At 53.9% G+C, this 21,216-nt stretch overlaps 3 protein-coding genes across 9 annotated transcripts; 2 read left to right on the forward strand and 1 right to left on the reverse strand.

Moving 5' to 3' along the window:
- Nucleotides 1-2,408: 2,408 nt before the first annotated feature.
- Nucleotides 2,409-10,536, forward strand: SYNC (syncoilin, intermediate filament protein). Of its 5 annotated transcripts, none has more exons than XM_052698895.1 (5): nucleotides 2,422-2,528; nucleotides 3,702-3,890; nucleotides 4,430-5,840; nucleotides 6,754-6,878; nucleotides 7,816-10,536. In XM_052698895.1, the coding sequence occupies exons 2-5, from the start codon at nucleotides 3,865-3,867 to the stop codon at nucleotides 7,877-7,879; spliced, it is 1,626 nt and encodes a 541-aa protein (XP_052554855.1). In that variant the 5' UTR covers nucleotides 2,422-2,528; nucleotides 3,702-3,864; the 3' UTR covers nucleotides 7,880-10,536. The 5 variants fall into 5 exon arrangements, with proteins under 5 accessions (XP_052554856.1, XP_052554855.1, XP_052554854.1 ...); XM_052698894.1 differs by lacking the exon at nucleotides 2,422-2,528 and adding an exon at nucleotides 3,258-3,445; XM_052698896.1 differs by lacking the exon at nucleotides 3,702-3,890 and having other exon boundaries at nucleotides 2,409-2,528.
- Nucleotides 8,715-15,300, reverse strand: RBBP4 (RB binding protein 4, chromatin remodeling factor). 2 transcript variants are annotated; one of them, XM_052698927.1, is made up of 12 exons: nucleotides 15,161-15,300; nucleotides 14,532-14,676; nucleotides 13,908-14,053; nucleotides 13,326-13,499; nucleotides 13,024-13,139; nucleotides 12,700-12,860; nucleotides 12,450-12,576; nucleotides 12,266-12,343; nucleotides 11,085-11,161; nucleotides 10,937-10,994; nucleotides 10,725-10,835; nucleotides 8,715-9,758 (listed from the first exon to the last, which is right to left on the reverse strand). In XM_052698927.1, exons 1-12 carry the CDS (start codon nucleotides 15,174-15,176, stop codon nucleotides 9,693-9,695), a joined length of 1,275 nt encoding a protein of 424 aa, XP_052554887.1. In that variant the 5' UTR covers nucleotides 15,177-15,300; the 3' UTR covers nucleotides 8,715-9,692. The 2 variants fall into 2 exon arrangements, with proteins under 2 accessions (XP_052554887.1, XP_052554886.1); XM_052698926.1 differs by having other exon boundaries at nucleotides 14,532-14,679.
- Nucleotides 15,301-15,423: 123 nt separating this feature from the next.
- On the forward strand, nucleotides 15,424-20,317 carry ZBTB8OS (zinc finger and BTB domain containing 8 opposite strand). 2 transcript variants are annotated; one of them, XM_052698944.1, is made up of 8 exons: nucleotides 15,424-15,547; nucleotides 16,430-16,649; nucleotides 17,693-17,717; nucleotides 18,131-18,252; nucleotides 18,487-18,569; nucleotides 18,912-18,964; nucleotides 19,209-19,245; nucleotides 19,924-20,317. In XM_052698944.1, exons 2-8 carry the CDS (start codon nucleotides 16,562-16,564, stop codon nucleotides 20,008-20,010), a joined length of 495 nt encoding a protein of 164 aa, XP_052554904.1. In that variant the 5' UTR covers nucleotides 15,424-15,547; nucleotides 16,430-16,561; the 3' UTR covers nucleotides 20,011-20,317. The 2 variants fall into 2 exon arrangements, with proteins under 2 accessions (XP_052554904.1, XP_052554905.1); XM_052698945.1 differs by lacking the exon at nucleotides 15,424-15,547 and adding an exon at nucleotides 15,555-15,719.
- Nucleotides 20,318-21,216: the final 899 nt, after the last annotated feature.

Genomic DNA, 21,216 nt, shown 5'->3' on the forward strand with positions numbered 1-21,216 from the left:
CTGAGCCCTGCTGGCTCCTGCAGGAGCACAGGGGCTGGCGGAGCTCTCCTGTCCCTGCTTCTCATTTCCCCCCGCCACCGCTCTGACCCTTGACCCAACCCTGGTGAATGCATGAGTGTTTGGGCAGCCATTTCCCGGCACCAGCACCCAGTACTGGGACAATTCCTTCCAGCTGAGCTGCCTTTGGGTTTTTGGTGTCCCCCAACGCTCCTCTGGGGCAAAGCTAATCCCCAATCAGGGCGTTTGTGTTGACTTTCTGCAACCAGCTCCAAGTTCTGAGTCATGAGCCTCCCAAAAAGATCCTGTTTCTCACATCTCTCCTCTCCTTGGATGTCGGCAGAACCAGTTTTAAAAATATTTTTGCACACAGTTATGGAGCACTGTCCAAATAAGACAGTGAGGATCAGTCACGTTTCAGGGAGAGCTCTGAGCAGAGGGGAGCAGAGCTGGGGATGGGGCAGGTCATCTGCAGCCCCCCAGTGCCTGGTCCTGGGGAGGGGGAACGCAGGCAGGAGCACCCAGCTGGGCTGTGTATCCTCTGCTCATGTGGCAAGGACAGACAGAAGGACATCGGGCAGCTTGTTGGGCTGGAGCTCAGCTCCTGGGCAGTGAGACGGGATGGAACGGCCTGTCCCCACCAGCCACAGCGCTGTGTGCTGCAGCCCCTGGGCAGCCACCAGAGCTCGTGAGGTCAGTTCTCAGCTGTTTTGCTGCCCACATGGAGGTGGTGGGGCAGATCCGTGCCCAGAGCCAGGCACCTGCTGGCTCCACAGGTGCAGCCTCGTGACTCACTGATCCTGCAGTGCCTGTGGGCGGTGGGGAAAAGGTCCTGGCACGGCCACCGGCCTCACTGCGCCCCTGCAGTGCCGCCCCCCACCCCAATGCACTCCTGAGCCCCCACCACGGGGTTGGGAGCTGGTGCTGCTCCTTCTGGTGCTCAACCCAGGGCATGGGAAAGCCCAGCATTGGCCTTGTCTGCAGCGGTGCCCTTGTCACTGGGCCACAGAGGTGTGTGCACACACACATACATGTGCACACACACATACATGTACACACACACATACATGTGCACACACACATACATGTGCACACACACATACATGTGCACACACACATACATGTGCACACACCACAGTGGGCATTGCTGGGGCAGAGGGGACAATCCTATCCCAGCAGTGGTGCTGCCGGGCCGAGCAGCCTTGATGTGGATGTTTGAAGCCGGTATCCAGGTTGTGCCAAGAGATAACGCAGCAGCAGTGAGGTTCAGAGCTGGCAGTGTTGGGGCTGCAGCTTTGTGCCCTCACGAGGGACAGACCCACATCCCCAGCTGGGCAGGCATCCATTCTGCAGCAGCTGTGCTGGCACAGGCGCTTTCCAGGTGCCTCACCGTGGGCAGATCGGTCCTGGCACCAGATAAGCGGGAGCTGCTGGCGCCTGCAGCCCAGGGCAGGGTCTGACCCCGCTGCCATGGAGCTGCCAAGGTCCTTGCAGAGCAGCGAGGACGGCGCCTTCAGGCTGCAGCTTTCATCTCTGCCCCAGCCCCAGCTGGGTCTGTGCCCACGCTGCCCCCCTTCTCCTCCTCCTCCTCTGTCCCGCCAGTGACCTTGTGCAGACCCTGAGCATCCTTATCTGGGATTTCTGAGGTCTGAGGCAGCTGCAGCATTTCAGCAGTGGAACAGGGTCAGCCTCAGCGCCGCAATATGGCCACAGACCTCATCCCATGCTGGCTACCACTGCAGCGTCCCTCTGGTGGCAGCACCTCAGCTCTCAGCTGGGGAAACTGAGGCAGGAGCAGAGCAGAGGCCTCTGGCCGGCACCAGGACACCGCAGGGGGCACCATGTCTCACCGTGTTCCAGCAGCTGGAACGTTTCCCTGCAGATACTCTCCTGCCTTCCCTTCTCCCTGTTTGCTGGAGCAAAGTCCAGCGCAGCTCGTGCATGGATGGAGCCCTGCCTGCTCCGACACCCGAGCCGCCCGTTGCCTGGTTATGTCCACAAAACAGCCGGGCTGATCCTCTTACCGGCAACAGCTGAGCGCAGCCCCGCACCTCCTGGGCACCCCAGCAGGGTTTGCTGCACGCCTGACCCGCAGGTCCCCCCGCTTGGCAGATGCAGATGGAGATGTATATTTATCTGCACAGCTTGTGCGAATGGACGGCATTCCTCTCCCGGTGAGTCAAAAGCCTGAGTGCAAAGAGAGGCACTTTGTGGGGGGGGGAAAAAAAAAAGGTGCATTGAGCTGAAAAAAGCAACAGGGTCAAAAAAAAAGAGCAAACACCCAAATCTTCCCTTTCCTTTTAAAGCTCTGCTGCCCCGCATCGCGTGCTGGTGGGCCAGGACGCGGACACGAGCAGTTATTTTAAACCAAGCAGTGAGCAAGGTGACGGCGGCGGTGACGTGGGGACGGGGTGGCATTTGGGGATGTTGCAAGCAGTGGTGCGCGTTGCTGGGCGGTTTCAGGGCACGTAAGCTGGCGACTTCCTGAGCTGCGAGCGCTGACTTCCTGAGCGGGCACGGCCAGGGCGGAGGTAGGAGGAATTTTGCTTTAATAGAGAAATAAACTTTGCTTTAATCAATCGCTTCTGCCTTTCTCCTCCTCCAGTCCCGAGCTGGGGGATGCCAGGGCCACAACCCAGCAGCCACACTGCGCCCCTGGGCTGCTGCTGCATGGGTAGAATGTAGAGCAGGTGTAAATAGATGCTGGTAGTATTGCCCCAAAGGGGGGGTTAGGATGCTGTGGGCTGAGGGACCAGGGGTCGGCGGGCAGAGATGGAACCTCCAACCCCAGGCAGCATCACTGCTGGGTGCTGAGATGCCATCCCACCCTCAAAGGGGTGCAGACATACGGCAGCAAAGTGGGGGCTGCGCTCTGCAGGGACCGACGTGTTGGCAGCAGCCTCTGGCACACACGGAGCCCTCAGGGCGTCGGTATCCATGTCCTCCGTGTGCAGGATAAGGCCACACCAAATCACGGCCATGCGCTGTGTCCTCACCGTGCCCCTTCCATGCTCCTTCCTCGCCCCTTCCAGCCACACCCCAGCCCAGGGACTCCGGCGTCCCCATCACAGCACGTGCCCTGCCCAGCACCCGACAGGATCGGGCTGGAGGCTGCACGAAGGGGCACCATCAGCAAATCAATCCTGCATGGAAAGACCCCCGGTTGGGTGGGGGCGCTGGGGATTCTGCGGAGCTGCAGTCAGCCCCAATGTTTCACTGCCAGGGATGCAGGCATGGCCCTCCCCGCCCTCCTCCTCCTTCTCCTCCTCCTCTTCCTCCTCCTCCTCCCGGGGAGGAGGGCGGCAGTACCCGCAGCTGGCGCTGCAGCGGGTGAAGCGGCTGCCGGGGGAGTCTGATTTCCAACGCCGTGTATTAATAACCCCCACCCGCCCCATGCTAAGCCCATGTGCAGCGCAGTGCAGGGGGCACCGGGCTCCGGGAGAGCAAGGTACGAGCCGGCCCTTGGGGAGATGTGGGGGGAGAGGAGCCGGGGGGCACGGGCTCTCAGGGGGTCGTGGGTGAGGTTCAGCCCCCAGGGAGCGTCGCGGGCGCACGGATGGGGGCCGGGGGGGTGGGGGGGAGCACAACCCGTGGGCGCAGAGCGGTCGCTAAGTTTGATAAATCACTGCTGGAGGCAATGGGGGGAAGGGGGGGCACGGCAAACCCCGCACAGCCCTCTCCCCACCTTTCCCCGCACTCCTCAGCTCCGGCGGTTGAGTCCGAGGCTGCGATGTGTCAGCGCTGCAGAAAACTGCCTTATTAGGAGAGAAAGGACCGGTGAAAATCAGCGCTTTCCGTAAAGCCGCTGGGGCGAGCCGGGGGCCGCTGTGTGCCAGCCTGCACTCATTCCTTCGGGGATGACGAGACATGAGCTCAGCCCGCGGGGCCGGGAGGTGAGAGCATCCCCCCGCCCCCCACCGCAGGAAAAGCCCTCAGCAGCCCCAGGGCCGCGCGCTGCTCACTGCCCTCAAATAGCGCCTGGGGAACGTGAGACGGGAGCGCTTTGTGGCGGCAGCGCTCGGTGCCCACCCAGCAGTAACGCCCGGCTCGGATGACACGGCAAAGTGAGCGGCGCGGCGCTCTGCGGTGCTGCGCTCCGTCCCCAGGCAGCGCTGAGGCCGCTGCGCCCGGCAGCGCATTCCCATGCCGTGAGGTTATGGCACGCAGCCGGGCAGCGGGCGCGTTGTGCTGGGGATCTCACCGGGCGTGCGGGGCGAGCTGCAGTGACCCGTGCGGCAGTACAGGGAGATGGGGAACTGCCGCCGGGTTTCAGCACTTGCTCTCTTTCTGTCACTGTCACTTCAGAATGGCTTTGCTCCTTCATTCTGGCCCGTGCTGATGCCAAAAGCTTGGGTCCAAGTTGTCCTCGGGGCAGGCAGGGAGGGATGGGTCCTGTCCCACCGCCCGCTGATGTGTCCCTTCTCCTTCGCAGGGACCTGATGGCAGAGCCGGAACCGCCTCCAGAACCGCTGCCAGATGAAGCAGGAGAAGCCCCAGCCCCACACCGCAGGGCTCCGTGCACCCCAACAGACCCAGCGCCGGGCCTGGGGGCTGCTCCTGCTCTGGGGGCCTACGGGGAGCTGCAGGAAGGTGCTGGAGACACGGCCTTGAACCTCACCATGCTGGGGGCACTGCTGGGCGAGGAGATGGCTGGGACAGGGGCACCGCTGGGGGTGGATGGAGCAGAAATCCCACTGGATGCAGAAACAGATGAACAGATCCTTCTGGACGTGGATGCTGGTGGGACAGGGATCCCACTGGATATGGATGGGGCAGGAATCCCATTGGATGCAGAAGATGAAGCAGGGATCCCTCAGAATGTGGATGCCGGCGGAACAGGGGCGCTTCTGGATGCCGACGGAGCAGGACTCCCCCTGGATGTGGAAGCAGAAGGACTGGGGATCCTGCTGGATATGGATGCCGCCGTGGCAGGACTCCTGCTGGACATGGATGGGGCAGGAATCCCACTGCACGTGGATGGGGCTGAGATCCCGTCGGCCATGGACACCGACGGGGCAGGAATCCCGCCAGGCACAGCGGAGATCGGGGTCCCGCAGGACACAGACGCGGAGGGGGCGGGCACCCCACAGGCTGCAGAGGGCACAGAGCGGCCGTGCCTCAGCCTGGAGGAGCTGGGCGAGTATTTCCAGGAGTGCATCGAGGCGGTGGAGCAGCTGGAGAAGGAGCGCGACGCTCTGATCGAGGAGCTGACGCAGCTGCGCGAGCCGGCGCTGCAGGACATCCGCCATGCCCACCAGGAGATCCAGGCCGCCTGCCGGCTGCTGGCCAAGGTGGAGCTGGAGCGGGACAACCTGAGGGACGAGATCCGTCAGATCAAGCAGAAGCTCTTCAAGGTGACCAAGGAGTGCGTGGCCTGCCAGTACCAGCTGGAGAGCCGCCGCCACGACCTCTCGCAGCACGCGGCGTATCGGGACGAGCTGGAGAACCAGGCCGGGCGGCTGTCGGGAGAGCTGAGCCGCCTGCGGGAGAGCTGCGAGAAGGAGAAGGAGGCCCTGCGGCAGCGCCTGGAGGCCCCGCCGTGCCGCCAGGACCCGCAGTACCTGCAGGAGAGCCGGCGGCTGTCGGCCGAGTTCGAGAGCTTGGTGACGCGGAGCCGCCGCGGCCTGGAGGAGCACTATGAACCGCAGCTGCTGCGGCTGCTGGAGAGGCGCGAGGCGGGGACGCGGGCGCTGCAGGAGCTGCAGGGAGAGGTGCAGGGCATGAAGGAAGCCCTGCGGCCCCTGCAGGGGGAGGTGAGCCGGCTGCGGCTGCAGAACCGGAGTCTGGAGGAGCAGATCGTGCTCGTCAAGCAGAAGCGCGATGAGGAGGTCGGGCAGTACAGGGTACGTGCGTGGGGCAGGGGTGGGTTACCTACCTGCAGGTGCTGCCAGCACAGGCGGTGGGTCTGGTCTGCAGGGCTCAGGGGGAGCAGGGAGACTGGGGAGGTGACAAAGCTCTGCGGGTTCCGTCGAAGGCACTTTTCTCCCTGAGGATTCACTCCTGCCTGTGGAGGAGCCCCAGAGGCTGAAGCTCAGTGACTCAGCAGCGCTGTGCCCTGCTGGGATGCTGTGTGCAGCCCACTGTGCAGAACGAGCTTTGGGAAGGGCTCCACACCTCAGCAGGTGCTGCCTCCAGCCAGCAGCACGCAGAGGCACCGAGGAACCCCAGGGACAGAGAGGAGGCGCAGTGCTGCATCGGCCCCACAGCTCCACATCAGATGAAGCAGAGCTTAGGTGCTGGAAACAGAGCGGTGAGGCCAAGCCAGGCCTCCCAAAACATCTCGTGTAGGGAGAAAGTACAATTCAATATCCACAAGAGCCCTTTTGGCAGGGCAGCCCCGCCATCCATCTCCAGCATTCCCAGCCATCGTCACCACTGCCCACAGCCAACACCATCCCTGCAGGCACCGCTGTGCTGCAGCACTGCGATTGGGATCCTCTCTGGCTGCCATGGTGCTGCTCAGGGGGCTCAGGGCCCCACCTCACTCTGACCCATGGAGCCCCCACTGTGCCTCCCTGCTGCTTTTTCCCCACTCCCTTGTTTATCTACTTCAGCATTTTAGATTATACAGCGCTGACAGCCTTTCAAACGCACACCCAGCAGTGTGAGGGACAAACCCTGCCAGTGGGGAAGGCAAAGCACAGCTGCACGCCAGCCCTGGCTGCCGCCTTGGTAGGGCAGAGGTTTTTCTGCAGGGGTTTCTCCACTGCCACGGAGCAAAGCTTCCCACATAACCGGGTTCTGTCTTCACCCCAGGAGCAGGTGGAGGAGCTGGAGGACAGGCTGAAGGAGCTGAAGAACAGCGTCCAGCTCCAGCAGCGCAAGAACCAGGAGCTGGAGGAGCTGCGGAGCAGCCTGCACCACGAGCTGTCCATCTACAAGTCAGTGTCTGCTCCACGCACGCCTCCCGTCCAGGCTGCAGTGGAAGTGCTGTGGAAACTGCAGAGCCTTTGCCATGCAGCTGTGTCATGGAAAGTTCTGCACAGAGTAGAAACAGGGGCTGCCTTCCAAGGGACAGGCACGGCAACTTGACAAAATATACACTAATTCCTTAGGAACAGTGGGAGGGAGTTGGGTTCTCAGTTTGAGCAGCTCTGCTGCAGATGGTCTTTATCAGAGGGAACAACTTTCTTGCTTCTGAATCTGCTGCTGCTTTCACTCAGGGCTTCTCTACCACATTTTAAAGCTCCACAACACATCTGCAACACCTTCCCCCTGTAACTGCACTGAGGGAGGGCATTCCCCACCCCGGCAGATGCAGCTCTTCTCTCCACGAGCACCGCAGCCCAGGGAAGAGCCAACCTTCCCACGTTGGTGCCGTGTTTCACTGTTGCAAAGTTTATTAATGAGAGTAACTGCAGCATCTCTGCTGCGCGGGGTCCCCGTGAAGCACGGGGTGCAGAGGCTGACATGGAGCCCCAGCCGCGGCTGCAGCCTCTTAACACTGAGCTCCAAAGAGCCGCTGCTGGAAGCAACAGCGCTTCAGACCTCTTATGTGTCAGCTCTCCTCCTCGAGTTTCACTTTTGAACTGGGAGTTGGAGTGCAGCAGCCTCAGAGCTGCCTCCTCCTGTGTCTTGCAGCAGAAATCACAGCTGCCTCCTCCCATGGCTCGCAGCAGCAATCACGTTCCCTGCTGTCAGAGCTGCTGCCCGTGCCGAGGCCTGGCCGCAGTCCGTGTGCTCGGTGCCAGGCACTGAGCCACTTTTGCACTGCCTGATTGCTTTTCCTTCACACTGGGAAAAGGAGGATTTTTTTCATTAGGTTGTGTTCCATAAGTTCCATATTTAGTATCCTAAATTCTCTTTCTACCCACACAGGGGCTGCTTAGAAATCTACGGCCACCTTTGTAAATCTGAAGAAAAACCAGACCAGGAATGTTAGAGGTGAGATCTCCTCCTCGCCAGGGGCGGTGCTGGAACCTGCAGGTCGGCTCCTCGCTGCTCCTCTCGCTGCCCAAAGTCAGCAGCACCACTCTGCTCTGGATCTTCTACTGAACTGCTTTTCCACACGAGAGCAGAGAAAGCGGTACTTGCACTGAACGACGGACACGGCTGAAGAATCACACGTGTATGTTTTGCTGTGTTTGGAAAATGTACCTCGTCCTGTTCCATAGATAGAGCATATAGACCTGCACAGAAAGGAGCTGAACGCTGAGCTTTACGTACAGGTTTCCTTGTGTGCCCAGTGGTGGCTGCTGTACCGCGATCCGCTCTGCCGACGGCCACAGAAACTGAAGTCTGTGGATAAAAGGTTTCCACTTTATAGTCTCACACTGAAAATAAAGGTCAGTTTAAGGGTCTTCTTATTTCTCAAAGCTGTGTGTCAAAGAAAAATAAGCTTGTGTGTCAAACTGAGGGGCCTGAAAGGCACCCAAATATTCACGCTTTACAATATAGGGAGAAAAACCCCCAAATCACCGCCCACGTTGTTCTGTGCAAGGGCTGAAGGCAGACCCGAAATGGAGGCAGCGGCGCCCTGCGGGAGGAAGGCAGGCTCCACTGCAACCCTGACTGCTCTGAGCTACTCAGCACTCACTTCACAGAGCAAGCAGCAGAAACAAGAGGAGGCAGCCCTGAAGTACATTGCAGCACCCACACGGCACCCAGGGGCTCCTCCTCCTCCTCCCTTTCTCTCTTTCTCCAGGGACACGGTTTACCCTCATGAACAGTCAATGCAGGAGGAAAACATCCGCACAAAATCACGGCCATGCAGCACATATGTAGAAAAAATTTATTCCGCCTGAAGCACTTACACACAGGTAGTGATGAGGAACACGAGGAGCTGGTGGGAGATGGGCAGCAGGTAGCGGTCAAGGACTGACTCCCACAAAGGCAGTTTGCCCACGTCTCATTTGCTTTATTTGCACCAGCCACCACTGCTGTGCCACCTGTGGTGCATCGCTGGTTGAAACAGAACCTTCACAACTTTGTGGCCCCGAAGTTTGAAAAGCCATTTCACAGAAAGGAAAGAAATTTATGTGAAAACACAGCTCAAGAAACACACAACAGAACAAGACGCACGGAAGGTGAGTGCTGCTCTGCAGGAACAGCTCACGTATCCAAATCACTGCCACCCAGGGGATGGAAGGAAAGGGGAAGGACAGAAAGAACTGAAAAACCCAGAATTACCAGCAACGACAAAAGAAAGCATGGGAAGAAATACAATTTCAGAACCTGCAAGTCTCTCTACGTATCTGAGAGGCAGACAAAGCCACGCAGGTACAGATTAACTACAAGAATCCCAACGCTTCTGAGCTGTACTGAAGGGAGCAGACGCTCCCCGCTCATTCTGAACTACCAGTGGATTAACACTTGCACCACCTCTGCTGGCTCCAGTTCCCTCTGGCAGCTCTGATTTCATTTCTGTTTAAATTAGGCAAAAGCCCGCAGCTGCAGCAAGCTAAAGACAGAAAACAGCAACAGAAGGTTTGCTGTGCACAGGAAGGCAGCTACAACGGCTCCGTGCACAAGAGGCTGCTGTGGGAAACCTGAGGAGCTGCAGCACAGCACCAGCTGGGTTGGACTAAAAGCCCTTCCTTAGGGGAGTTCTGCCCGGGGTAAAAAGCACCGCTGATGGTTTCTACAGAAAGACGGCTGAACACAAAGTCTACGTGTGTCTCAAAACCAGTGTTAAGTCAATGTCAGGGCTGAGAGGGAAGAGAAGGAAAAGGACTAGAAACAGGAAGGACCACCATCTAAGATCCTTGACCTTCTGGATCCACGCTTCCTTCTGGGTCTTCATCATTATATATGTTCTCTGCCTGCAAGTCAAAGCAAAGGAGCTGTAGAAGCATTTCCCATCGCATTTAACAGGTGCCACAGCACTTCTACAAGTCCTGGCAGATTTCCACCTGCAGATGTGTGGCACCAATCCCCCGAGGCTTTTCATTACAGAGCTGCGACACAGACTGCCTTGCTTTCAACAGTGCTGCACATTTCAGAAGGCCTCTGTTACTGCAGCTTATGGGCATCTGACTTCCTAAAGCAGAGACCAGAGCCTGTGACAGTGAAGAGCACCGTGCACACGTTTCACAGCCCCTTCATTTGCAGCACCGCTTCCTTAAGAACCACACAGACACGTTGCCAAGACAAAGCCTCTGTGACCAGTCTATAAATAAACCAGAATTAGAAGCACGGCCTTTTCAAAGCTTATTTGAGCCGTAAGAGATGATTCTGCAGAACTTTCAGCAGCTGGGAATTAAAGCAGCACTTCTCCCCTATTCAGCACCACGCTGCCCCTCTGCAGCCACGGGGGACGTCTGTATCACACAGAGAACTCTCCCAGTATGACAGTGACCAACAGAAACCTCAACTTCATGCTTGCATTTGTTGTGGCTGCTGGTGGTGGTGGTTGGCTGGAGTTTTGCTGTTTGTTTTTGAGCTGATTTTTGTTTGGTTGGGTGGCTTTTTGTCAATTTTTTGAACTTAGTTTTCATTCAAACACAGATGGGAAAATGTCACTTCTCCATACACCAGTACTTAACTTCCCTTTTTACTACTAAATTACAGTATATAAATATATGTGAGAAATACAAAACAGCTTCTCAGGATTTGTAAGCCCTTGTTTCTACCGAATCTCAAACCTTTTTCACTGCCCATTTGAGATTTAGGCAGTGCTACAAAGCAAATCCTTCTGGGGCCTGTAAACAGAACCCGGAATGCTGACCTTCAGGCAGTTCAGCACTGGCTCTTATCTGCCACCTCCTGCACTCTCCCAAACAACTTACCATCTGCCACACTTGCATGATGTTGTCTTCTGATACAGAACAGATCACCCAGGGCTCGTTGGGATTCCAGGAGAAGTCGGAGATCTTTGCAGTGTGACCACCATGAATGAACTAGGAGTGAAGGGGAAAAAAAGGGTGGGGGGGAAACATCTCCAAACATTTCCAATCTCTGCTGCAGGGACCCAGCGATCGGTGAGGCTCAGAATCCTTACCAGCAGTTCTGGGGGACCATCCTCAGCATCCTCGGGGGATTGCTCTTCTCCGATTTTACTTCAAAAAGAAAATGGGGTTTTGTTGTTGCTGCTTGTGATGCAGCTCATCAGAATTCCATCAGCACAACCCGCCTCGTTCGGGATTTACCTCAAGTCCCAGACGTTCAGCCGGCGGTCGGTGCCACTGGAGGCCAATATGGTTTCATTGTGGGGCGACCACTGAACCTACAGACAAGAATGAATTCAGAAATGAAGTCAGTTGGAAGAACCTGAGACACGGCAGGCTTCTGCTGCACCTTACAGCACGAGAGCCTTAGGAAAACTCAAATCATTATTACCTCCCCATAATGACATCCTAAGGTAGCAAGCAGTTCTGCTGAGCCTGTGTGCTAACAAAGAATCTGAGCACCAAACAGGCCTCACGTGCAACTTCTTCTCTAGCAGAGAGCACGTGTTGCAAGTGTAAACAACCCTGCAGACCATCAGCTGCTCTCCCAGGAGAACTGCACCAATGTAAACTCTGGGTGCCTGAGATGGGAGCTGTGGTTACACACGAAAAGAAATCGCTGTAATTGAAGCCTAACTGCCCCAAAGCTCTCATTTACCACGGCTGCAGGAGATAAACCTCTCCAAAACACTCCACTTAATAGGATCACAGGATTAGAAAATAAGACAATTCTTCACACTGGCCTGACGTTTCACGGTTCTGAGCATAACTGTATTTAGAGGTAACTGGTCTTTAAAAGCAATCCTTAGACAAAAAAAACCCTTCCACATACTTTTGTTCTGACTACTGCATGAGCTGGGGATGGAAATATTGTATCTGCGAAGCACATGCCACCAGTGATGTTAACTTTCTATATTTACACCAGCAAAATTAGCAATTCTTTTTTGCCACAGGATGGTCCAGCAATCTCCTTTCATGGCTGCCACCTCAAGTCTTGCCTCAGGACCAAGCTGAGAAGATGAAAATGCTGCAGCCATTTCACTGCGCCTTGCTGCTTCAAATCTGCTGCCATGAATAATTTACACGCTCTGTGTACTGCTAGTATTTCACTCCCAGCATTGTGGGTCAAGCTCTCAGCCATTTCCTCGTTACTTTCTGCCCCCAGCTTTCTGGACACTCTTATCTGCCCTGGAATTCCCCCCCACACAGAAAGCTCCACAACAACAAACCAGGAAATTATAAGCAGGTGAGAGGGAGGAATGAGGTTTTGAAGCACAAGTCCACTTCATGAAAACACACTGAAACAGCCTGCCTTCCATTCTGCCTGCTAGCTAAGCACAACTAAGCTCAGGTGCAGGGAAGACACAGAGGTTTTGTTATACCTGAAATATTTCATCTTTATGCGATTCAAAGGAGTGCAACTTCAGCTTCAGGTTCCTCAAGTCCCACAGCGCAACAGTCTGTCAAGGAAAGGAAACATTTTGTCCTGAGGTAACAACACCACACATCCACTCCCACACGTCAGAAACCAAACCAACCCCTTGCGGAGGCAATGGAAGCACAGACCTTATCAGCTGATCCCGTAGCCAGGATGAACTCGCTGTAGGGATTGAAAGAGAGGCAGTTGACTTCAGCTGTGTGAGCATCCACGGAATGGCTGGGTTTGGAGGTGTTGTTCGACCGCGTGTCCCAGCTGGAAGGAGAAGGAATGGAATACAGACCTCAAAGGCTCACAGCCCTCACGGGAGAGCAGGGAGCAGCTGGGAAGGCAAAATGGACCGAGATGTTCAGCCTCTACAGAAAGCAGCCCGCTTACATCATGAGCTTCTGATCATCAGCAACGGATCCAAAAAGAGATTCGTGGAGCAGGTGCCAGGAGACATCTTCCACTACAGCCGTGTGCCCCGTGAAGATGGTCTTTGCATCCACCACTTTACCTTCTTTTGGAACAGCACTTATATCCCACAAGCAAATGGTCTTAAAAAAAAGAGGGAAAAATAAATAAAATAAAGATTTTATCTTTAGACAAAAATTCTCTGCGCTCCGTCACCTCCATCCCCTCCAACAGAAGAACAGTTCTGACCTTTGTCAAGGGATACAAAGTGCAGGTTGCACCCCAGCTGTACTTAAAAGCACTCACATGATCATCAGAAGCACTGAGCAAATGCCCGCTCAGGTTTGGGTTCCACGACAGCCCATAGCCTTCCTTCTGGTGCCCACGCAGACGCAGATCCGGGTTGCACTCTCCAGATGGGTCTGTAAAAAAGCAGCATAAGAGCTCCAGTGCCTGGAATCACGTCAGCACATCATGGATCAAAGTTACACCATACGCAACCCACAGAAGTTTTCAACCTCTTTTGACCCCATCAACCTTCCCTTCAGAAAAGGCTGCTTGCACACTTTTGTAGCCCTGAAGCACAAAGGTGACAAAGCTGCAGGCACCTGGCTTAGAAGGATGTTTGGTGTAATCGAAGACGAGGACGTCACTGGATGGAGTCTTTGTGGCAATGATGCAGGGGTTCTGTGGCATGTAACGTGCTCTGTTCACTTCTCCCTCATGATTTATCTTGATTTCAATCTCAATTTTTCCGCTAACAGACCCAAAGCCTCCAAACTCTGGGGAAAAAAAAATATTTAATGACTGTAAACAATTAACCATGTTCATATCAGGACACGAAGACTCAGAGTCAGTTGTTGGTAACATCAGGCATTTATTTGGGGGAGGAACAGTCACAAGAGCATGCAGACTGGATTCTTTTAGTTAGTAGTGGCACGTTGGTTTAAATCTATGTACCTTCAACATGAAATAGTAGAAAAAGTATTTATCAAACAATGTCACATTTACAAATAACTCCAAGAAGCCCAAAATCAAAATATGAACTGCGTAATCCAGGCTTCTGACAAGAAGAAAAGCTAAGATTAGATTGTTAAGAACTTTTACCACGTAGAAAGATTGATTCAACCATCACAAAATGGAGGAAAAACAGTTAAAGCCCCACCTGATTGACATCTTTGTTCCCTTACCTCCTTTCTCACTGTCGTAGTGTGAGGCATCAAACTGTGCATCATCATTAGGCAGCTGCACACTTGCTATCACGAGATGGTTTTGTTCATCTGAAGTGTGAGTCCCCAGGACCAACCGGTGAATGCTGAAATCTTTGCCCTCAGGCCTGCAAGAGGAGAAATTTAGGTGAGAAACACAGGAGTTCACACAAACATAGAGCTGAACACGGCATCCTTTGATGACAGCTCCCAACAGCAGTAACATCCTTAGCAGTTAGCACTGCTCTCCTGCTCTGACACGGGATTTTCTTCCTCCAGAGTAATCACTCCTCCCAACTCAAGATCTTAAATTAAACTTCCTGCAGCACAACAGCACCTACCTCCAAATAACTCCACCAGTTCCCTTGCCTTCCTTTAAGAGACTTTAACAGCCTCCCCAATACGTGGTTTGAGATGCATGAACGTTCTTTGGAAGCAGAATGTTGTTGTGGAAGCTTAGGATGAGAGTGCTTAAACTGAAATTATATTTAGTTCCCCTTCAGTGGGGAGGGGGGCTTTGCATTTCAAATTGGAGAATGAAGCTGGAAGAAGAAAAGCATCAAAATCAAAGCAACAGCAACGAGAAGATTCAGCATGCACCCTCACCTCGTCACATCAGGAAGCCACTGAGCAGTCAGGCTGGGCCACTCCAGAGCGTGGGTCATTACCAAGTCGTACAAGAAGGGTGTGTTCTTTTTCCATATTTTGTACTCCTCGTTGATCACACGTTCTTCGACCGCGTCATCGAAGGCTGCTGAAGTTATTCAAAAGAAATGCGGGATGTCAGCCTTCACCACACGCTCACAAGGCGCACGGTGCTGAGCGGGCACTCAACGACGGGAGCCGCTTATCCTCAAACGGCACGGCGGCGACACGCACCGCACGCGCTGCCCCTCGCTTCTCAATTAGCGGCAACCGCACTCGGCGTCAGCGGAGCAGCCCGGGGGCGGCCGTGACCCGTAAACCCACGGCCGGGGCCGACTCCCCCCGTTGTCCCCCACCTCCGCCCCCCGCAGCTCACAGCGCTTCGCCCTTGGCCCGGCCCCGCGGCCCCCACGGGACGCCCGGCGACCCCCGCCCCCCGCACAGCGCCCCCTGCCGGAGCTCCCCCGCCAGCACTCCTCACGGCGCCGGCCGATGGAGGCGGGGGAGGGGGGGCGGGGAGTGAGGCCTAACGCCTCGCGGAGCGCTGAGAGAAGAAGGCCGCGCCGCCGAGGCCGCGCCGCGAGGCCTACCTTCCTTGTCCGCCATGGCGGGGAGGGGGAACGGGGCGGTGGAATGGGGCTGGGCTGCGCGAGGCGGGCGGCCGCTGCTCCGCTCCTCTTCGGCCACGGCTCTATTGTTTCCTGCCCCCGCTGCGTGCGGCTCCGGCGCCGCGCACCCCTTCGCGCGCCAACGCTGGCCAATCGCCGCCCGCCGCCGGGACGCTTCCGCCAATCGGAGAGCGGCGAGGGGCGGGGACAAGGGGCAGGAGAGCGCGCTCGGCGGTCACGTGTGAGGGAGATCGGGAAGGAGGGAGGCGGGGAGGCGCGGCCGAAGCTCCCCTGGGAGCCGCCATTTTCCGGAGGGAAGGGGCGGGCGGCGCGCGCCCCTCGCGTGGTCCTTAAAGGGACAGCGCCCCGGTGAGTGGGGGCCGCGGCGGGGGGGGGAGAAGAAGGCCCGGGGTCTGGCACTGCGAGCGGGCCGCGCTGGGTTGCGGTGGGGGCTGCCGGCCCGGAACTCCCCCCGAGCATCGTCCTGCTGCTTCCCGGTTATTGGTTGCTGACGGGCCGCTGCGCCCTCCCTCGAGCCCTGGTTTGTAGCTCGTTTCGCGTTCAGTCGCGTGTTCCTTCGGCCTTATTCCCTCCGAGAAGCGCTTCCCCACCGTGCAGCCTGCAGATCCCAGTTTTTATTTGGAAATAGAACCTGGAAATCCCGTGTAGAATTGTTGCGTGGCGGGCAGCGGGAGCCTCTCTTGCTGGAAAAAATCATGGCGAATTCGCGTGGGATCTTCGGAAATAATTGGCCTGAAGTTATTCAGAGACTCCAGCCTGTGTCTGTTATTTACAAATGAAAGTCGGCGTGGAACTGAGCAGCCGCGGAGGTCTGGTGGGAGAATCGAGCTTCTAAAAGGTGGCTTGAAACAGCATCTTCTCCACCGTTCAGAGTAAAAAAATAAAGAATTCTGTAGGCAAATGAGTGCAGGCCAGCCTCTGTGCCGTTCCGTAGCGATAGGATCGCAGCTTGAAGTGCAGCCCCCATCCCAAGAGGAACCACGGGCTCCTCTTTTCTCTGCTGGGCTCCGGGCTGCCCCTGGGGATCGCAGTGCTGTGATGCACTCAGGAGCCGAAGTGACCCGGCTAACACTGTAGAGCTGTGAGAATCATGTTCTCGTTATTACAGCATTTTATTGCTGTTCGAATAGAAGAACGGGATGCGCGGTGCTGAGCGTCGCTGCTGTGGGCCGGCAGGGTGAATGGTGCAGAACTGAACTCGGCGTTTCTAATCTTGTTTTAACGGACCAGCTTGCGTGCAGCCGCTCCCCACCGGCTGCTGCTGAGCTCCCCGGCTGGAAGCAGCTCCCCGTTCAGCCCAGCAGCGCTGCGGGAGGCGCGAGGCGGCGGCCATGTTCGTGTGAGCAGGAAGTGAGCAGAGCCATGGCAGGCGGCGAGCGGGACTACGGCCTGACGGAGGAGCAGAAGGCTGTCAAGGCCAAGTACCCACCGGTCACCAAGAAGTACGAATGTGAGTGATGCAGCAGCACTGTGTGTGTGTGTGTGTGTGTGTGTGTGTGTGTGCGCGCTCCAGGGCAGGAGGGGAGCAAGGAAATGGGATGAGCTTTTTAGGTGCTTGTGGGGTTTTGCACTGGGCCAGTGCTGTGCATTTAGGCTGTGGGATGCATCTGGGGCTGAGTAATAGAGAGGACATCACTGCAATTGCTGCCATTGCGGACAGTTGCAGTAAAGCTTCCTTTCCCCCCTCAGAGTCTCCTAAGAAGTGGCTGTCAGCATAAGGGCTGGCCTGGGTCACGGCAGCCCGTGTGTCTGCTTGGAGGGACGGTGCAGGAACACCGTGACACATCACAACGGTTAACTTTGTTTCCATAATTGGAAAAGGTTTTCTTTTATATTCACTGGAATTTGTTTGCTTTAGTGACAGTTGTTGAGGAGCAGTGAATGTGTGTGAGCGCCCTGAGCAGCCTCAGAATGAGCCTCAGTTGCAATGGTTGCAGGGGGTTTTATGTTGATGTCCCAACATGGCTGTTTGCACCAATCTGGCCTTATTTTGCATTCCTGTGGTTCCTTTAACGGAATGTAAGTGACGTTTGTGTAAAACCTGATATGTGCTTGGGATGTTAAGCCTGCCTCATCAGTGCAGATTACTTTATATTTTGTATTACGTACGTTTTAAAGTTCCCCTTGTGGCACTGTGGGTTGGGCAGGCAGCTGTAAAGGTTTGCAGATCTTCAGTCCTGCAGACGTCAGCAAAAACTATTCGTGGTGAAAGGCTTTTATTGCAGTTAACTTGTAGCAGCCTGTTGCACTGCAGTGAGCACACAGTGCTGCACATGGAGAGTGCTGACAGAATCTGTGGTAAACGCACTTCTGATGAGCAGAAATAATCCCAAATTTCACCTGTGCTGTTTCTCTATACTGGAAAATAGACACTCAGTTTTATGTCTCAAGATGAACACAGAAAGTTACTGTTGTAACATCAGTGTCCAGAATTTTTTAATCTTTTAAAGTTACATTTGTTGATGTCATGCCTTTTTTTTTTTCATTCCTCAGATTTGGATCACACAGCAGATGTGCAGTAAGTGTGGGCAGCCGTCCCTTGTTTCCACTCCTGGGGGTGCACAGTTTATTTCTAATGCAGTATTCCTGTGTGCTGCTGTTTAAGCCTCTGTTGTTTGGGAGCATCTTTTGAAATCTTTTAAACTCCTGCCCTTACATCACCTTTCGTCTCGGCAGTTCATGGATATCCATTTACTGCATTACAAAGGACTTTCCTGTCATCTGGTAAAATAGAATTTTCCTTTTTCTCCTAAGAAATTCTTCTCATATACCATAAGAAGAAAAACCTGTAATCTCCCCATAACAAAAGTTCAGACAAGCCTTTCTAGTAGTGACCTCCTTTGCATTTGTTCTCGCCTTCATGTTTCTCACCTGCATAGCACAGTGGGATTTTGTGGTTACAGTGCAGTGAATTACCCTGTGTCCCTGTAGGCTGCACGCATGGGGAGACACTTTGGAAGAAGCATTTGAGCAGTGCGTCATGGCCATGTTTGGCTACATGACTGATACAGAGACTGTGGAACCTCTGGATACTGTTGAAGTAGAAGCAGAAGGTAAAAACCGCACTGGCTTACATTGGAACTGTAGGAGCCCTGCTGGTGGAGTGCACCGAAATCCTCTGCGTCTTTAGATGTAGTTTTGTTGTAGCTAAGGATAATTCAGTTAATTCATCTGAATCTTGTAGTAATGCAGGAGCTGTACGGCTGCTGTGCTCATAAGTGTGTTGAACATTTGGGTCTTGTTGCTGGGACAATCAGCTGACTGCCTTCTCTGCTTCAACCATGCAGGACATGATATGTTGTCCCTTCTCTTCCACTTCTTGGATGAGTGGCTGTATAAATTCAGTGCTAATGAGTTCTTTATACCCAGGGTAAGTGCCGTGTTTTGTTCTATTTCCATTTTGTAGGGCAAAGCTGTTCTCTGATAAGCCACTTTTGAATGCAGTGTCCTTTTAGGCAGAAAGAGGGACTCAGCAGATCACTTTGAAGCAGGAGAATAAGACACAAAAGCACAAAGAGCTGAGAAGCAAACACTTAGCTTTGTTTCATAGATGCCAGTCATTAGGCGTAGTCATTAGCAGTGCTGTATGTATTTGAGAATACTCCAGTTTTCTGGGTTTAGATTTCATTTAAGCTGGAATATTCTTGTTAATGAGATTGAGTGCCTGAGGGTAGAGGTTGGTGACACACTTTTCCACTTGTTTTCTCTGCAGGAGGTGAAAGTGCTTTACATTGACCGAATGCAATTCAAAATAAGATCAATTGGGTGAGTTCATATGATCAGTTGAGTAATTAATGTCTTCCACTGATGACAAATACTGCCCTCCAGTTCACCACTGTGAACTATCGCGATGTGCTGGAGGTCACAGATAATTTCTAAAAAGGAGCTCTTATCCTTCCTTTGAGGTTTTAATTTAAGTCTAACTGTCCAATGCTCATCAGTGAAACTAACTGTAGTGTTTGATTAAATGCTAACAGTGCAACCTGCTCTTTTCTTTTTGCCTTTAAAGGTGGGGAGAAGAGTTCTCTTTACCAAAACACCCCCAGGTACGCAGCAGTTCATCTATATATTGCTTATGTTTTCGGGTAGGACAGGAAGAATGGATTCTTCTAAATCAAACCTCTTAAGTACTCAAGAGATCCAAGTATAAACATATCTGAATGGTATCACAGGCTCTACTAACTTAAGATCTCACTTCCTGCAGTTTTTTGTGAATGCATTTCTGAACTGTTGAGCTGATGCTTTCTCCACGATGGCAAACTCAGCAGTTGGCTTCCTTTTCTGTGATGCATGATAAGAAAGAGCCAGTCCATAGCCAGAATCGTTACGTGGGTTTGGTTCTCATACTGCTTCCACAGCTTCTCGCTTAGTCCCTTTCTGCTTTCCCCCTCCACTCCCAGAAGAATTACATGCAAGTCTTTACGTCTTAGCATGCCGCTGAGGTATGTCAAATTCAAATATCAAATGTTGATGGTATGTCACAGGTAAGAGGAAGAATTTGTAGTATTCAGGAAGCAATAAAGTAAAGGGAGAGGGGAGCGGAGGGGAATTCTGTAATTCCTATTTAGCTTGGCCAAACAGAACATTTGGAACAAGCATGCTTAAAACTTCTGGGGGAGAAAAATTGCCTAACGTTTGTAGAAAGTGGTAAATATTATGTATCAGTGTGAAGTGCTGCAAGGTGTCATGTGAAACATTGATGCCTTTGTGTCTTTTCACTCTAGGGCACAGAGGTCAAAGCCATAACTTACTCAGCAATGCAGATCTGTGAAGAAGAAAAGCCAGAAGTCTTTGTCATCATTGATATTTAAAGCAAGTTTAACGAAGTGGGTGCTTGTCAGTGGCTGGCAAAACCCCTTCAGAACTGTAACCTCTGGGAAGCAACCAAGGAATTAGCTAGTTCAAATGAGAAGCAGGAGAGAGTTGTGGGGAATGTCATCCTGTGCTGTGGTGGGAAGATGGTGAGCCGGACCAGTGCCAGCCTGCCAGGACAGAAGTAATTGGGTCTGGGGGGATTTGAGATGAGGGCTGTAGGGGATGGAATTCCCTCAGGAACGCGGGTGGTTGGCTTCTAAGGCAGTGTATGAAGTAAATAAAGAAATCAGTGGAGCTGCTACAGCACTGCCTTTTTGTTGGGCGGCAGGAAAGTGTTGATCTATGTGATTGCATGGGAAAATTTAACTGTAACAGTTGTGAGCTGATGTCCCTCTTCATGTAATCTAAACTACATGCGGAGAGTCAACCTTCATGTAGGACAGCTTCTGTTCGAAGGCCCCCCGAGGAAAAACACAAATTATTTAAAAAAACAAAACAAAACATTCTTCTGAGAACTTTGTCAGACCACCAGGTGGTGCTGGTTTACCACAAATACATTTCCATGCACCCTGAACGCAGGTGACCGCGCATAGAATCCTTGCAGCTCCTTACAGCTGGGAAAAGTGGAGACCGCTTTTGTTGGCACTGAAAAAAGGGGTTGGCCGATTCTCTGCAGGTCTGCTCCCATCTAAGCCTTGCGAGAGCAGGATCTCTTCTTTTAGAAGGCAGTTTGCATCAGCTTCCTTTTGTTTTCAGAAAGGACAACTGCACACAACTGAGAGCCCGGCTGCCAGCCCTCAGCCGTTGGGTGTGAGGGTGCCCTGCCTGTGGTAAACCTAGGGGTGCTTCACCTCTGTTTTGTTGTAAAGTCGTTTTAAATCAGATTTTAAAGGGGAAAAAATACAATCTGTTGACTGGAAGAACTTGTGTGAGTAATTTTTGCTGGCGGTGTTTGAGTTTGATCAGTTGCAATCATGCTTTGTTCTCCACTACGGTGAGAAAACCCTCCTTTAAATAAGGTTGGAGATGCATTCGTTTGCCAAATGTACAGAAGTGAGGATTTTCACTCAGGACGAACGCCGGGGCTCCGCGGGGCCGGCCTGCAACACGGAGCGATGCCCGCGCTGTGAGGAAGGCGCGAGGCCCGGCCCTGCGCCGCCCCGCCCCATGGCGAAGCCCCGAGAGCGCAGCGGTGGGCGGGA

This window comes from Tympanuchus pallidicinctus, unplaced genomic scaffold, assembly GCF_026119805.1.
Source record: "Tympanuchus pallidicinctus isolate F22 unplaced genomic scaffold, pur_lepc_1.0 scaffold33, whole genome shotgun sequence".
NCBI classification, from domain to species: Eukaryota; Metazoa; Chordata; class Aves; order Galliformes; family Phasianidae; genus Tympanuchus; species Tympanuchus pallidicinctus.

Coding starts and splice junctions, on each gene's coding strand:
- SYNC (XM_052698893.1), top strand. CDS start 3,402: ATGTGCAGCGCAGTGCAGGGGGCACCGGGCTCCGGGAGAGCAAG. Junction 5,841..6,753: donor AGGAGGTCGGGCAGTACAGG/GTACGTGCGTGG, acceptor TCTTCACCCCAG/GAGCAGGTGGAGGAGCTGGA. Junction 6,879..7,815: donor CACGAGCTGTCCATCTACAA/GTCAGTGTCTGC, acceptor CTACCCACACAG/GGGCTGCTTAGAAATCTACG.
- RBBP4 (XM_052698926.1), bottom strand. Junction 14,054..14,531: donor TGGCTTCCTGATGTGACGAG/GTGAGGGTGCAT, acceptor CTCCTCTTGCAG/GCCTGAGGGCAAAGATTTCA. Junction 13,500..13,907: donor CTACGACAGTGAGAAAGGAG/GTAAGGGAACAA, acceptor TTTTTTCCCCAG/AGTTTGGAGGCTTTGGGTCT.
- ZBTB8OS (XM_052698944.1), top strand. CDS start 16,562: ATGGCAGGCGGCGAGCGGGACTACGGCCTGACGGAGGAGCAGAAGGCT. Junction 18,965..19,208: donor TTCAAAATAAGATCAATTGG/GTGAGTTCATAT, acceptor TTGCCTTTAAAG/GTGGGGAGAAGAGTTCTCTT. Junction 19,246..19,923: donor CTTTACCAAAACACCCCCAG/GTACGCAGCAGT, acceptor TTTTCACTCTAG/GGCACAGAGGTCAAAGCCAT.